This window comes from Mycetomoellerius zeteki, unplaced genomic scaffold (genome assembly GCF_001594055.1).
Source record: "Mycetomoellerius zeteki isolate Tzet28-1 unplaced genomic scaffold, Tzet1.0 scaffold98, whole genome shotgun sequence".
In the NCBI taxonomy this organism is placed as follows: Eukaryota; Metazoa; Arthropoda; class Insecta; order Hymenoptera; family Formicidae; genus Mycetomoellerius; species Mycetomoellerius zeteki.
In genome coordinates, this window is record NW_017258021.1 from 2,443,471 (window position 1) to 2,458,433 (window position 14,963).

Here is a 14,963-nt window from a genome sequence, read left to right on the forward strand (position 1 = left end):
TTTAATAACAATAATTTAAATTTACAGATACAATAAAGAATCTAATTGAGTGGTCCAATAGATTCACCGTCAGTTCTGGAAGGTTAAAAGCAGTCATAAAGAAAATGCATTCGTTTTTATAACTGCTCAAAGGCAATTTGCCACCACGTTATTGATTCGCTAATTCATTTGCCACCGTGTGATTTAATTTTATCAATATTACCTTCCAATAATTCAAATCGAGAAGCTTCACGATCGCGATATCTTAGTTTACTAATGGCGCGTCGTACACCAGATTCCTAGAGCACGGAACGTTTATGGCGATCGTGCCAGGAATGCAACATATGCCCTGCGAACAACATATTCCCTGGGATCAGTAGGGCGAATAGAAACCGGAAAGGTATACCGGGGCCACCGAGTTTGCCCAGCCACTCGATCGAAATACTTAAGGAAGGATAGCTGCAGCTGGGATTCCGATATAACGCTGAACCGACGTTTCTGTACGAAGATTAATGTTCAAATTGAAAACGTTTCTTGAATTCCAAGTGAATCCGCCCTTAATCGCTCGCTGCGAAATAATCGGAGTACGTTGACTCGCTCGCTGGTAAACAGAGTGAGAGAAGATCCGATACTATTACCCTTCAAGTTGCAGACTCATTTACCCTTCTCTCTTCGCGCGTAGGTGTCCCGTACGTACGTATACTTATCGTGTGTATATTAGTGGAATTGTTATTTGTTTGCTTCTGTCATTTTGACAGATATTTTATTTGCCAAGAAATTCTATCTTTGAAACTGAAAATATTACTGACGAGTATAAATGTCTTTCAAACTCGTAAAAGAACTTTCTAAAATATTTTCCAGTAGATCCGGATCTACTGGATATAGCACGCGCACGTCCAACTCTTTTAAGACTTAGTTAATCATATTTTACGAGAAACCTCTTCAGTGATCTCTTGCGAGTGCTTTCCGGCGCGTCTTACTGGATTCGAGTTTTAAAGCCTTTAGCACGTACGACCGATGGAACGTCTCTTGTTGTATGTTTCACCGATCGTAAAGGTGATGTTCATCGACGCTCCGCGGAAGCGTGCAGATGTGAATGTAGATGAGAATGGTGTGGCCCTATTGAGGCTTTTCGCACTGCGATCCTCCAGCCGGGTCAGAAGGAAAAGGCATTCGTGGATCTAGTTGGGCGTGAATGGCGCGATATCGCGGCTTGGCGCTCACGAAAAATCGATTCGGTCTAGACGCCGTCTTTGTGATACAGATTTCTGAATCGGCTATTGCCTCCGCTCGATTACGCGTAAAAAGCTTTATGACTGTTCGTCCTTTCTGCATAACGTATCAGCTTTGAAGTTCTATATTAGAAGGAAAGCTTATTTATTATATATAATACTTTTACGATCAATTTAACAGTGTACTTTTGATATATTATATTTCCAATTACGAAATGTAAGAAAGACCATGACATCTCTTAAAGATGTATTTATGAATATCATGTTTAGAAAATCTCATATAACATGATTTTCTATTAAATACTGCACAGGAAGCGCGCAACTTTATAAATGATATTTTCAAATAGTTCCCATTGTGTATTTTCTATATACTCAAACTAAATGTCATTTAGACAGAAACTCATTAGCATCGTCAACAACCGTCGACGTCGCCGGTCTATTTGAATAGTATTCCCTTGACAGATACTATCAAATTAAGAACATTGTCTTTGTGTGTGCAACTTCGTGTCATGTTATATTCAGTAACAGCAGTTCTGTGTACGAAACTTTTTCTACTACGTAAAACTTTGGATATAGTCGAAGAAGTTGCTAACGTTGTCTACAATAGTTTTTATACGCGAAGTAAAGTCTAAATAAAATATAAAATATCTCATAAATTATTGATTTTTCAATGAGCTCATCTCAATACTTTTATACACAAAATAATAAAAGAAGTCAATTTATGTAAAAAGAAACACATATAGATATATGGTTTTATTTTTAAGAAATTTTATGTGCATTGTAAATGCATTATTACATCTATAAAAAGAGTCACATCATACAAAATTTAAAATATATTATTACGAGTATTGATTTACTTCTCTATTTCTTTCCTACAATCTCAACTGTAAAGAAGAATCCCTTTCAAAAATTGTATGAATCATACATATATAATGTTATCGTTAAAATATATATAAATAAGTGAAAATATATATCAACGTATAAGATCTGGATAACTTAATAGTAAAAGCAATCTGGCAAGGGAAAGATTCCAGTTTCGGTTCCCAATTTAATCATCTGTAACGGATGCCATTAGTATATGATGATATAAAAATAGATAACAGATAATGGAAAAAGGAAATTGTTAGAGATAAAATTTTTTGATTGAACGAAACTATAAAGAAATTCTCTGTAATTGACTCCAGTAATTGCTTTTTATATAAAAAAAATTTTTTTGTGAAAAGAGAGCAAAGGAGAGAGAGAAAAAATATCTTACGTTTACTAATAATACTGATGCAGAATAGAATATGTTTAAAAATAATAAAAACTTACCTTTTATAAATAAATTTATTCTACATTGTTTATTTATCTTCTTATCTGCCTTTCATTTAAAAAAGTAATCAAAACTAAGAATAAATTCACTATATTTTGCTAGTATGACAGCATTTACTTTTATTTTTCTGTGTAAATACAAACTTAAATTATCTCATTTATTTCAATTGCCGAAACTTGTTACAAAAACTGTCACATTCACCAACACATTCATTATCACAAATACTTTTAAAAAAATCACTAAATCCAGCTTTTAAATTTTAATTGTCATGATGAAAGACCGCCAAAGAGATCAATATTTCAATAAAGAATAATAATATATATCTTTTAACTAGCTCAATTTAAATTATTTATGATGAGAATATTTGATATAGATTTTTATAAATATATTATTTAAAAAACTGCCAACAAAAATTGTTCCTTTACTTCCTTTACTATTGAAAATAACTGTCTCAAGAAACTAAGGTAACACAATTTTTTCTCACACGAATCAAATAATTTTTATATCCTTGTGTATTCGTATTCACCTCCGTCTTAGCGAGACGTGCACTCTTTGTTATTCAAGGAAGCTATTCGCACAATTCTGAGAGCTTGGCTGTACTTTTTCGTAAACATGCTCCAACACGCGTTGCATAGTGTCTGCCAGGCAAAGTTCAACTTTATCCGTAGATTTATTCAAACAAAAATCTCTCATGACAAAGGCAGTTGTAAATATTTGTCAAGAAAATTTTTACAAAGATAATAATTTAAGTTATTACTTTGTACGAACATATAGAAATGAAAAAATTGTAATTTATTAAAAAATATAACTTTGATTATATAGTTCAAAGGGAATTGCTTTAGCATCTAAAATAAATGAAAAAAAATATTAACATATTGCTGTAACTTTTCTTCACATTGCGAATTCTAGTTACATACAACTCATCATTTGACGCAATTCTGCAGATTTAATTTCAGTTTCTTTTTTGTGATTTTTATGTTCCAGAAAGCTTCTTGCGGTCTGTCAGGCGAAAAACGGGATTACGGATGTGACGATACGATGACGCGAGATCCGCAACGACGGGTAGATCACCCGTACGCTGTAGATCGACGGCGGATACCGAGGATGGTCCTTCAGATTCTGTTAATTCAGAATTTTATTACATTTAAAGTTGTCGCTCAGATAGCTGAATGTCCGCCGCCGGAAATAATAACAGGCTGTCCCTGCTATAACTTTGAAGACGGTCTCTTTCTGGAATGCGCTGGCGCTACGGAAGAGACTCTAAGAACTACGTTGCAAGGCGTGCTCAGTAGCAGCGGTAAGCTAAACGATTAAGAGAACAAAAACAAGACTTCTTAACGATATAATCAAGACATGAAATGTGACTTCACTGCATATAATAAAATATTTTTATAATTTTGTGAAGCAACATTGTTTGAAATGTAAACGTTAGAAATTATTGATATCGATATTATATTGAATATACATACTATATAATATTTTCGAATTCCGAAATAAGTATTTCTATGAAAAAATTTATAGATTATAACATATTTAAAATTTTAAATTATACACGTATATTACTGTGATTATAATAATTGTAGTGATAATTTTTCTTTATAATGTTTAAACGCGATTAAATATATTTAATGACAAAAGCATCGGCTATCAATTAAGCCGCTCTGCTTAAACTTATTCGTCACATCTCATTTAATGCTCAACTACCAGTACATGTGTACTTTCTTATATTTCTATGTAGCTACAATGTAAAATTGATGCGGTGGAAGAAAACCATTTTCTGTAATGCGTTCCATAAAACTAATGAAACGTGCAATCAGCCAATGCTGTCAAATTCGAAGTTTATGCTATCGCGATTCAATGAAATTAATAGTCATGTCTTTTACGATCGTTTCCAGGCGCGGGCACGATGGTACAGTCGTTGAGTGTTTATGAGCTCGATAAAAGCATCGAAGAACTAAAAGAGGGTGCCTTCCCGCCCGGCTCACAAATCAGACATCTTCAAATATCACATTCATCTTTGCGGGAAGTAAGCGAGGGCGCTTTTACGAATTTGAAAGATAGCCTGGAATCCTTGGCACTAGTTTCCGGTCGTTTGCCCCACGTACCTCAAAAATCATTGGCTGATCTACGAAAGCTAGCTGCCTTGGATCTCGAGACGAATTTGATACAAGATCTCTCGTCCTACTGTTTTTATGGCTTGAAGCTAATGAAGCTGACTCTGAAAGGAAATCAAATATCGAAAATTTCTGAATACGCGTTCGCGGGCCTCGAGGACAGTCTTAGTGATCTGGATTTAGCTGAAAACAAGTTGAAACTGTTTCCCATGGCTCCCTTGAGGAGACTCGAGAGCTTAGCTTCACTCAGGCTGGCGTGGAACGAGATATCGGAGCTGCCCGACGACGGATACAGTCTCCTCAGCTCTCTGCTGATTCTCGATTTGAGCAGCAACAATTTCGAGAAACTGGCCGAGGACTGCTTCAGACCCTGTCCCATCCTTCACACCCTATCCCTCTACTACAACTCCATTGAGAGCATACACAAGGACGCTTTCGCGTCGTTGAAGGATCTAGAATCGATCGATTTGAGCCACAACAAAATAGTCTTCCTCGACGTGGCAACATTCAAGGGGAACGAACGTCTGCGCACGATCGAACTCAGTCATAACCACATTCACTATATCGGCGGTGTGTTCGCGCGACTACCCGAATTGAGGGAACTTTATCTGGCGGAAAACAATATCCTGGAGATCCCGGGAGATGCGTTCGCCGGCAGCGTCAGCCTCGCAGTGGTGTATCTCCAGCAGAACGCCATCCGTAGAATAGACGCCAAGGGTCTCACGAGTCTCACGCAGCTGGCGCAATTGCATCTGAGTAACAACTACATCGAGAAAGTGCCGCGGGAATTCCTGGAGCATTGCGAAAACCTCTCGTCGCTTTCCCTGGACGGTAACAAGATCCGCGAGTTACAGCCGGGCACATTCCTTAAGTTGCATCAATTGCGCGAGCTGCGGCTGCAGGATAATCATATAACGGAGGTAAAACGCGGTGTTTTCACGCCACTTCCGGCGCTCCTCGAGTTGCATTTGCAAAACAATGCTATTACTTCTATGGAGACGGGCGCGCTGAGGACATTGAATAGTCTCCAGCACGTTAATCTGCAGGGCAATCAGTTGACCATGCTCGGCGATGTCTTTCAGCTGTCCGCCTTGGAATCGTCTTCCGGTGGAAGCTCTTTGGTGTCTATTCAACTGGATAGCAATGGCTTGGCCGTTTTACACAATGACTCTCTGCGCGGCCAAGCGTCCGTCAGAATCATGTGGCTAGGTCACAACAAACTGACACACCTGCAAGCTCCTCTCTTTAGGGATCTCCTTTTGGTGGAACGCCTTTATCTGACGAACAATTCTATATCCAGGATTGAAGACGGCGCTTTTCAGCCGATGCAGGCTTTAAAATTTCTCGAGCTCAGCATGAATAAGCTGAGTCATGTAACGGCAAGGACATTTTCGGAACTGCACGAGCTTGAGGAACTATATTTACAGGATAACGGCTTGAGAAGACTCGATCCTTACGCATTAACGGCTCTTAAAAAGCTGAGAGTGTTGGACCTGGCGAATAATTATCTCACCGTTTTACAAGACGGGATTTTTCAAGAAGATTTGCCAATTAAAACATTAAATCTAAAAAACTGCTCGATAACCACGATAGAAAACGGTGCTTTTCGTGGACTCAACAATTTGTTCGATCTTAATTTGAACGACAATCTCCTCACAGCGACGGCACTGCTGCGTCTGCATGTTCCCGGTCTTCGAACACTCGCAGCGTCCGGCAACAATTTTAGTCAGATCACGGAGCACTGTTTTAATGGATTACCGTCTTTGCAGGAGCTATTCCTGGACAGCTCGCAAATAAGTCAATTGCCGGAGACTATCTTCGTGTTGAATCGAAATCTGGCGCGTTTACACCTGAACCATAATCATCTGCGTGCTCTGCCGCCAGGTATTTTCGACAGATTACTATCACTGCGGGAGATACATCTGAATCATAATCGATTCCAGGATATCCCATACTCGGCACTCGCGAGCGCCCTCAATCTCGAGATTCTCACATTATCAACCAACGAAATTCTCAATGTCGACGTGGCCAGTTTCGCCAGCTTGAAGCATTTGAGAGAGTTGGATCTGAGCCACAATAAGATTGAAACGATGTCCGGTTTCGCGATGGCTAATCTATCGCGTTTGATATCCGTAGATCTCAGTCTCAACAATTTGAACGCTCTACCAGCGAACTTCTTCGCGCATTCGTCCTTGTTGCGCAGAGTGGACTTATCAGAAAATAAATTTCGGCAAATACCCGCGGTGGCTCTCTCGGGTCAGAATCTTCCCGGTCTGACCTGGTTAAATCTTACGCGAAACCCTCTAAACAGAATCCATGATCTGCCATCGGAGGCGATGTATCCTATTCTCCAGGAGGTACATATATCCGGCACCAATCTGAGCATAGTGACCTCGCAAGATTTCGAGGCTTTTCCGGCGTTGTTGCATCTTTATCTGAGTCAAAATTGCATCTTGCGAGTATCACCAGGTGCATTTCGCAGCCTCCCAAATTTGCTCACTCTTCATCTCGGTATGAACAGCTTGGAAATCCTACCGAAAGAACGGCTCCAGGGCATGGAGCATTTACGGATACTCAATTTAACGCATAACCGTCTAAAAGAGCTGGAAGAATTCCCGGAGGATCTCAAGTCTCTTCAAATACTGGACCTGTCTTACAATCAGATCGGCATCGTCGGCAAAGTGACGTTCAAGAATTTAATTAGCCTAGTGGAGCTGCATCTTTATGGTAACTGGATAAACGCCATCTCTAGCGAGGCATTTAGACCCTTGAAGAAGTTACGTCTACTTGACTTGAGTAGGAATTACTTGGAGAACTTGCCGCTGAACGCTTTCCGACCACTCGAGACGCAAATAAGGAGCTTGCGGGCTGAAGGTGAGCTACTTAAACACGCCTAGTATTTGTAATTAATTTCGCGCTCACACGCGCTTGCTTACTCTTTCTCGAAAGCAACGACACGACTGCACGTGAAAGAAAACGATATACGAGAGTTTTCTCTCGTCTATATAGCGGAAGGCTATCGATCCGAGCAAAGTTACTTATACTACTTGAAAATCAATCGTATCGTCAGTCACGTATCGCCATATCTCGAATCAATATTCAACATTGAAACAATCAAACAAGTCTCGTAACTCGTTTCCTTCAGTGAAATCCGTGAATTTGAGTTTCTCGTAACGTCTTAATATATCTTGAGAGCTTATTTAAAATGTATTACGGGCTATATATAACTTTTATTACAAAATGTATAAAAAGATCCGAGATAGCATATATTAACCCCTATATACGGTAATAAAATACCATCCCGTTAATCCGTTTATTCATGAATTACGTAGATATGTTTTATGCTAATTGGAAAGTATTGAACCGGAATTATAAAATTTAATTATTGTTAATGTATGAGGTCTGTAATTAATTTTAGTCAATTACAATGTGCGAGAGAATAAATGATATTTATATTTATTATAATACTTACATTTATTATACATGATTTTTTAATTATGTATTTGAATTAAATTTCCAATGAATAGCTGGGGAGAATGAATAAAGTCTCATTGTAGAAGCAACCAAAATACAAGTTATTAAAAAATTTCTTTTTGTGTGAAACTTGTATAATTTATAAATATGTATTCTTGCGTTAACCGGATAAATTAATCTGTTATCAAATTATAATTAAAATGTACATTATTTAAGCATTTTTTAATATATAACAAAATTGCCTAGTAATATACAATATAATAAAATTATTTGATATTCAAATACATACTTAATATTGGAAAATTATCATATTTTTGTAATATTAATTATTATATTCTTTATTAACACATTATTGATCGAGACATAAGAAAATTAGAAAAAAAATAAAAGTGAAAAATAAACACACTCACAAACACTATATTGAAAACTTTATTAATTTTGAATTCTCTAATAACTTCGCACGATGATTTATATTTATGCTTTCCTTAATAACGTTCAAGCAACAAAAGACATATCAGCTTGTCTTTTGTTGCTCGAACGTTATTGACCGGAAACGAGTTTACTCGTGTTTAGGAAAGCATGAATATAAATCATCGTGCGAAGTTGTTAAAACTCTTAAAATTAATAAAGTTTTCATTGTAGAATTAGTGATTTGTTTATTTTTCATTTTTTACCGCGACTTTTTTTCTGATTTTTCGCATATTATAAGTATAATTTTCATTTAATTTAATTAGTTTGTGTATAAAGCAGCTAGCCACGGACATCAGTTCTTGCATAAAATGCTCGGTCAATAATATGATAATTAACAGTCTTGATAGAAAAACATTTATAAAATTATATGATGAAATTTTGCATAAAATTTTTAATCTGCAATATTGACTTATTATAAAATATCGATAATTGTTTGTGCAATAATTTTTTAAATAATATTTCGATAAAACAATAACAATGTGCAAAATTAAATTTGGAAAGAAAGTATATGATTATAAATTATATTATAATTGAGAAAAATATTTTCGTTATATCATGTTTATAAAATATTTAGAAATATAATTGTGCGTGCGTGCGTGCGTGTGTGTGTACGAAGGGATCAAGTTAATCCTATATAATATATATATATATATACATATATACTCAAAAAATGCACAATTAACACAATTCATTCTTAAATTATAATGTAAAAATATTGTAATGAAATATTATATATTTAAGATAGATAAATTTTACCTATCTTATATGTATAAATAAAGAGTCAAAAATAGTTTTTGGAATGCATATTAATCAGTCTTTCAGAAACGTTCGTTGAGCATTTCAAAATAGTCGAGTAACGTGAGTGCTGATTTTCTTCAATATACTGCTGCTATCTCGTTATTATGTTCGCTTTATTATGTTCTTGAAAGAAAGTGAATTATAAAATATTTACATTTCTCAAATTAGATTTGTCTAATTTTTAACAATTTTATTCTAACGAAACCGCTGTGTGGTTATGGCAAATCTTAGCACAATATTACAAAATGTTCGTCAATTCATAATGCCATTATTGTGCAATTTTCCACAATTTGCATATTGGAGACAATATTTCAATATTAATTCGCTGTTCTTTAAAATTCGAATTTAGTTTTTAAATCGATCTTGTTGAATAGAATGTCGCGAACAATAGCCAATTTTGTTTCATTGGCAGAGAACCCATTACATTGCGGCTGCGAATCGCAAGAATTGTGGGAATGGTTGAGAGACCATCAGAAATTGGTGAGTGGGGTCGGTGGTGGTCGTAGCCGCGGAAGAAATGGTGTCGGAGTCGGTGACGTCGAGGGCGGTTTGTTAAGATGCGAGCAACCACCCGAGCTCCGGGGTCTCGTCTTCCTCGATCTTGACCCTCACGCTTTCTGTTCCGCTCCGCTGGTCCTGAAACTCGCAATTCAAGACATTCAGCCCTTCTCCGTTCTAGTATCGTGGCAGAGCAGGAATCATTCCGGCCTTCATGGATACCAAGTGGCGTACCACGCCTTGGACAACGTCGACGAGGTAAAGAGTTTTTTTATTGTTATGCGAGGAAAATCGTGACCTTACGCTACGTTGAATAAAGTGAACAGAAAAGTAACATTAAATTAAAAGAAATAACTATACATCAATTTATAAATAGAATATTTTTCCATTAAATTATATATTATTAAGTGAAATTGTTCTTTTTATTTAAAATATATAAAAACTTTAAAATTGTTGTAATAATATAACTTTAAATTATGTTTCAAATTACATAGGTATATAATTTAATGTAAAATTATTAATTTCTGTAGCTCTTCTCAAAATTCGCAATGTTTATTTAGTTATTCATAACGTATTATTATTATATTATATTACATTATTATATTTATATTTTTAATTTTCTTACATAATGTGGCACGTTGTAAGAAAATATATACATTGAAAATTTATATTAAAAGTTTATACATATAATTTATTATATACAGACTAAAAATATGCTACATTATTTCTTCGAACGTTATTTCTTATTTACTTGACGCAAAGGCAAGAAGCCCGCGCATGTTGATGGCGAAATATTTCCACCGGGGTTTCAGGTTCGAGGTAAGCTGCTCGATCCAAAAGCACGTTCGGTGAGATTGACGAAGTTGGCATCTGACACGCGCTACCTGATCTGCGTACTTGGTTTGGGCAGCTGGGGCACGCCGATCCCGGAGGATATCGGCTCTTGGCAGTGGAACGCCTCGCATGATGACGTAATCGAAGGATCCTCGTTGCCCGTGATGGTGAACTCGCTTACGAGCCGGTGTACCGAAGTCAGAACTTTGGACGCGCCCGATTCGATAGTGGGCGACGGCACAGTGAGCGACAGGGGCAGTTTGGCGAATATCCTTACGAGACGGCTAGGTCTGATCGTGGGCAGCTGCATGGGTTTCGTGGTCTTTGTGGTGCTGATCTCCGTTCTAGGTTACATGAAAATGAAGAAGCAGAGAGCGACGATCAAACGAGATCAGCCCATGTCTTCGAATCCACCGGAATACATGTCCTACAGACATTTCTCGTTACAGAGCGGCGACAGAGCAGAGAATACCTGTCCGAGTTTCATCAGTAACATCGGGCCCCCGCCCCTCAGCTCGTAGCAAAAGGTGAAGGAGTCTCGTAAAGAGACCGTTGACATCGAGATGAAAACCATGTCGACTTGCACCAGTATCTACAGCTAATAATCGCGCTGCGACGAGGAGACGACGACGCGTCGCGTTAACAACAGTTTCGGTGTCGTCGGAAAAAGTGATGAAGAGCAGGATGACTGGGTGTAGTATCGAGTTTTCGAACTTTTAACGCGCGTTCCAAATAATCGAATAAGAAAATCGTGTCTATTATGTCGATCACATCGTGGAACGGTGATTCGTGACGATTATGGTTCTCTTCCGGCTGTCACGAGACATAATTTCGACATAATTTCTTTTACTTCGCGTAACCCACGAGACAAATGCTATTCGATTAACATAGCAAAATAATCAAAACAATACGGTAATCGATAAACTTATTCAATCGACAGCATTTGGACGCAAAAGAACTTTTATATCGTATATCGTCGAACGTGACCGCAACGTCAATGTTTTCGCGATTAAATTCACATTGTGTACGAAAGAAGGAATTCGAAATAGCAAAGTGCCAAAAATATGTGTTTCCTACGTACAAATCTCTCACTCGCGATTGTTATAAACAACTTCTGCTGTGAGAAGAAAAGAACGTCCTCAAGTGACTTAATCTCATCATTATCAGCAAGAAAGCATCGACAAACATCAGTATGCACGACTTCAGCACGTCATGGCATTCGAAATCCGTGCCAAAAGACCGAGAAATATTCTTGCCTGAAATTTAAGGACTGCCTGCGAGAAAATCAAATATATGCGATAAAATTAGCATTTTGACAGGAAATTTTATCGAAGCGAATTACTCTTTACGATTTCTCTTCTTTTTTATGATGTACACCATGAGGAAAAACCGTCGACTGTTATCGGCGCTATATTTCCACTACTTTACGAAACGAGCAACCGAGCAACGACGTATCGATCCTCTTTCACTCACGAAACTTCGAATCTCTCATACGAAGACTGATTTTTTACACCGTTTAAAATTTCCTTCATAATTCCAAGACCCTTCTGCGTATCGTACACTTGGCGCGACACATTTTTGTAAATATGTAACGTAAAACATCGCGGTATAATGATGTCCATGCAGATGTCCGTGTATCCATGAAATTCATCTTTATAGTGCTGCGCAAGCAATATTACACTTATTCGTATTGATAGTTTCTAATGATCAGCACTAACGTAATTAAGAAGAAACGCTATCCTCAATGAAAGACATCGGCATCATCGTCTTTGAAACATCAGGATAGGAAAGATTTTACAAACAATCGTGATCTAGCCTCTTCGATTTTGATAATATCACGTTACGAGGCAGACACCTCGTGACATTCGAACAAACACATTCGAACACTTGAATTATGAAAGACTATGTGTGATTCCTGCCAAAAAAAGAAAAGAAGAAATAATCGATTCCAAGTTGCCAAATGTTAATTGTGTATCGAATATCGTGAAAAAAATCGGTTTATTGTATATAGATAGAGGATATGTATACACATAGCATTCTTTATTATAGCCTAGGCTTTCGGTTAATAAAAGTACCCCACAAAGCTGTAGATTGATTATTCCAGTTATTATTATAACTTCCTCAATCCTTAATAACAAATTAATTATTAACAATTAATTTTTATCTTAATTTATTATTACTTTGAGAAAAAAGTATTTGGTATTCGTAATTATAATTGCATGATAAAATAATTATGATTAAGAGCTCCATTTTTGTTATTACTGCTATAATATTAGTAATAATAATTACGTACACATATCATTTTTTTTCTGTCAGTGTATGGAACGATAAACCTACACAAAATACAAATTCTCAAAAGAAGGATATCAGCCGTAACCAAAGAAATAAGACTTAATCCGCACTACGGATTTTACAATAATCATCTGTAATTTTATACGAATCGATTTTATTATAGCTCGCGCGATTGTTTATTTGCTTTATCACGATTGCGCATGAAACATCTCGTTTAAGATTTACAGCTACCATTTCAGCCAAATGGAATTTCCTAGCGTATCTCCGGCGATCCGTTAAGTCATCTCACACGACTAATTAATTAATTATAATGGCAGCTTAGACCGGACAGCTTAGAACGCGTCTGTGGTTCGCATAGATTTCGTAATTAACTCGGGAGTATCCCTGAGCGTCAATCAGTTCCGATCTGATACGTCGAAGGAGAAGCCATAGCTGCAAGGAGATACACCTTCTAATAATATATGCCTCGATGCAAGTCCGTTTTATGGCTGCGCATCTGCATAGTATCACAAATGACTGATACCGCATAGTCTCATGCGGCAGGTAAGTGAATAATAAAAGAAAATCTTAAAGCTTACTTAGAGATTTCTCATTTTATCATTTATTATTTACATAGATGTATAGAGGTACGTTTTAGAAAACTTTTTCATCTACTATTAATTTTCCTACAATCTCTTGCATATATGTGACAGTCTTTAAATTAATATTATACATAAATATATCAATCTTATATAAATTATTATTCTTCGTTTTCATGAATATACATATATATTAAATATTTCTCATGTTCCTCTTCGTGTGTATAAAATAATGCAATAAAATACTGCTATTCTTTTTCTGTATAAAATATTATATTACCTCTTTTACTTCAAAAGGCATAATTCAAAAAATTAAGCTCCTCAAAAAACGGGAAAAATTGTTAATTATTAATTAAAATGTCAATTTATATTATATCCGCCTATATATACCAATTGTCAAACAAATATGTACAAATATAAGTAAAAGCAAGATTGAAAATGTAAAAATTCAAATACTTCAAGTAATAAAATATCAAGATTTCTAGTAATCATAAAATATTGGTAGAGCAAGAATGATTAATTCTTATCTAATACATATAATGCTAATAAATAATTTAATAAACAGAGAGAAACAAAAGAATTAATAAATCATACGTTATAATAAGTTGTTATATACATATGTTTGATAAATTAAATAAATAAAACTTATTTTTTTTAACATAATCTTTTTAATTAAAATACGTTTATTTTGCGTTAATTATAAGCCAATAAATTTACATGTACTTTTGAAAAAATACAAATACAATATCTAAAGCATAATCGTTATTCCTAAAAATTTATCAACTAGAAGAAACGTAATTTTTATCTCGTAATAATTTTGAACAGAATTATAAAGGATATATAAAAAGTATTAGAAACTGCACGGATCTCGAGAGATTAATTAAGCATATATATAACCGTATCTGAACTGCTGTCACGTCCACAACGTCGACATCCCTCGAGAGGGAATTAAAGTAGCAGTTTGAAATAAGATCACTACTAAGTAAATTTAATGAGAATATACAATAAGAAAAAATGCGACAAGAAAGATCAATGTGATACATCGAGAAATGCTGAGACACACTGAGCAACGCAATTAGCAACACTAATTAATTCCACGGGTTTCGTTTAACCGGCGTGTGTATTGTTAATTTACTCAGTATATAACGGCCGTAAATGTATATCGCGATTATCCAGAATTTTCGTTTATTTTATAATTATATTCTGCAATCTCATAAACGAGTTCAGTACGTTTTTATGCCGGCATAAAATTCATTTGCGCTATTTTATGAAAGTAATATTCAAACTATAGCCAGATCTTCGTAGTGAAGAAACTTTCTTTTTTCTCTTTTTCTTTTTCTCTCCCGCTCCCGTTCTCTCTTTAATGGAAAATATATAAGAT

The 14,963-nt window shown here is 35.9% G+C and overlaps 1 protein-coding gene across 3 annotated transcripts in view; it reads left to right on the forward strand.

Annotated features, from left to right (window-relative positions):
• LOC108730981 (chaoptin) overlaps positions 1–12,793 on the forward strand; it is a 105,899-nt gene extending 93,106 nt beyond the window's left edge. For all 3 annotated transcript variants that reach the window (XM_018461001.1, XM_018461003.1, XM_018461002.1), the window contains exons 3-6: positions 3,508–3,820; positions 4,419–7,511; positions 9,793–10,136; positions 10,691–12,793. In XM_018461001.1, the coding sequence (XP_018316503.1) occupies positions 3,562–3,820; positions 4,419–7,511; positions 9,793–10,136; positions 10,691–11,233 (4,239 nt within the window). In that variant the 5' untranslated portion in view covers positions 3,508–3,561 and the 3' untranslated portion in view covers positions 11,234–12,793. The remainder of the gene's footprint in view (positions 1–3,507; positions 3,821–4,418; positions 7,512–9,792; positions 10,137–10,690) is intronic.
• The last annotated feature ends 2,170 nt before the right edge of the window (positions 12,794–14,963 follow it).